The sequence below is a fragment of the Pundamilia nyererei genome, unplaced genomic scaffold (genome assembly GCF_000239375.1).
Source record: "Pundamilia nyererei isolate P.nyererei 1_Seehausen unplaced genomic scaffold, PunNye1.0 scaffold00115, whole genome shotgun sequence".
Taxonomy (NCBI): domain Eukaryota; kingdom Metazoa; phylum Chordata; class Actinopteri; order Cichliformes; family Cichlidae; genus Pundamilia; species Pundamilia nyererei.
The window spans coordinates 1,501,538-1,503,373 of NW_005187516.1; the positions used below are offsets into that span (position 1 = coordinate 1,501,538).

At 45.3% G+C, this 1,836-nt stretch overlaps 1 protein-coding gene across 4 annotated transcripts in view; it reads right to left on the minus strand.

Moving 5' to 3' along the window:
* The window catches only part of LOC102214908 (WW domain-containing adapter protein with coiled-coil-like), a 10,095-nt gene that overhangs the window by 2,774 nt on the left and 5,485 nt on the right, over positions 1-1,836 (minus strand). For 2 of the 4 annotated variants that reach the window (XM_005741963.1, XM_005741962.1), the window contains exons 9-12: positions 1,684-1,800; positions 1,162-1,310; positions 923-1,014; positions 304-484 (exon numbers count right to left, since the gene is read on the minus strand). In XM_005741963.1, coding sequence (XP_005742020.1) covers positions 304-484; positions 923-1,014; positions 1,162-1,310; positions 1,684-1,800 — 539 coding nt within the window. The remainder of the gene's footprint in view (positions 1-303; positions 485-922; positions 1,015-1,161; positions 1,311-1,683; positions 1,801-1,836) is intronic. The other 2 variants (XM_005741964.1, XM_005741965.1) reach the window with 2 other exon arrangements.

A 1,836-nucleotide genomic window follows, 5' to 3' on the forward strand; every position in this document is an offset into this window, starting at 1 on the left:
ATATCGTCAGTTATATCGTTATCGCAAATTTTCAAATGTATATCGTGATAAATATTTTTGGTCATATCGCCCTGCTCTACTCTTTACTTTATCATCATTTTTTCTGCAATCTCAGTTTGTCCATACAAACATCAACACAATGAGCAGTAATAAAACTGAGGATATATCCATATATTATACAGGCCCACTCACGACAAAGTCTACTGAAAGTCACTCAAGAGCCAATTTCACTATCGGAAAATGGAATTCCAAGCTCTACATTTTTCCTTATAAAATGTGAACCTGTCTTCTGGAGGACTATACCTGTTTCTCTGTGTTCTCTGAAGGCCACCCTTGGATATGTCTGATGAGGTTTTCATCGAAATGAGCTGACAGGCTGGGAGTGAAGGAGCCAGGGGTGTCTGAGTGGCTCGCACTGCTGGACGGAGCGTGAGGCAACAAGGCACCAGATGCGTTTGATCCTGTGCACAACATGTCCTGGCTGCTGGAGGAAGACACGCAGGTGGAGACCGTGTTAATAAAATCCTGCTGCAGTTGTTCTGATGTTCTAGCTGATTACTGTTACACAGATCAGTCTATAATCTCACCGTCTAACCTATGAATGGGGAAATATGGATGAATAATAAGCCTCACCAACATTTCCGGTTGTTCGGGGGAACTGCATCATTGGGAGCTGAGTGTCCCCAAAATGACTACTCTCAAATAACACACAGACCTTGCTGCAAACCCTTTCTCAAAAATAAACCGTTCCCATAAACACTATCTGGAAGACATGTTGCTGTATTTTGTAAAGCATGTTTTTGCAATTCAGGCCAGTTGTCCTTGTAGCTCTTGAATCCCCCCCGCTACTACTCATCTGCTTTGCCTCCACCAATCTATGCTGTGATGAAGTGATTTTAAATAATTCCTTCCTGAAAGTTACCTTCTCTGCTGCAGAGTCCTGGGGTCTTCTGGCCGCTTTTCTGCTGTCTGGGACAAGGAAGCTGAGCCTGGCTTCCCAGAAGACATGCTGCCCTGAAGAGGGAAAAACAGATGACGATGAGGAGAAACATGAATAAAAACAAGACACGGATACGAAAACCCACACAGAGAAGATGGTCTAGAGGAGTGCAGTCATAAACACAGCGTCTCTGCTCTGTTACTTTAGCTTCAAAGGCTCACCCTGGTTTGCGAGGATGAGACGCTGCCAGGATGCACACCCAAATGAGACTTCTGGTTGCTCTGTGGTGTGCCGTTCCGTGGTGAGACGTACGGCCGCGGCGATGATGTGTCGGACGTCAGGGAGACCGGCGACTGACTCGAGTGCTGGGCTGAAAACAGGAAAACATAAGATTGCCGTGGAAGAATAGGGGATTTGTCAGGTTGCACATATCATTGTACAGAGTGTGAAGGAGGAAAATGAGCACTGATATTAGACCAGGTTTTTTTAGGACTAACAGCAAACAGTTAAAAAGGTAAAAAAGCTTGAAGAGGGAATACAACAGCATATAAAACACCCTTTATCCCAGAACATGGGACCATGTCTTGTGCTTCTTTTCCCCCCCCACATAGCTGTAGTCAATCTAAAAAAAACCCTAAAGTTATACACACAGTAAAACAAGGACACAGAGAGCAGAAACCTTCCAAAGAAGATGAAAATCAGTATGTGACAGCAGATGGTGAAAAACAGCAAAGAGGCCGTACCTTGGTTGGAGTGCTGAGCAGCTGAGAGCAGAGCAGTGACGTTGAAAGCAGGTCCAGCAGTGAGGAGCTTATGAAGCACAGACTGCAAGGAAGCTTGGGTGACAGCAGCTGCCAATACTGGAGGGAGGAAAGAGGGACGTGTACACACACACA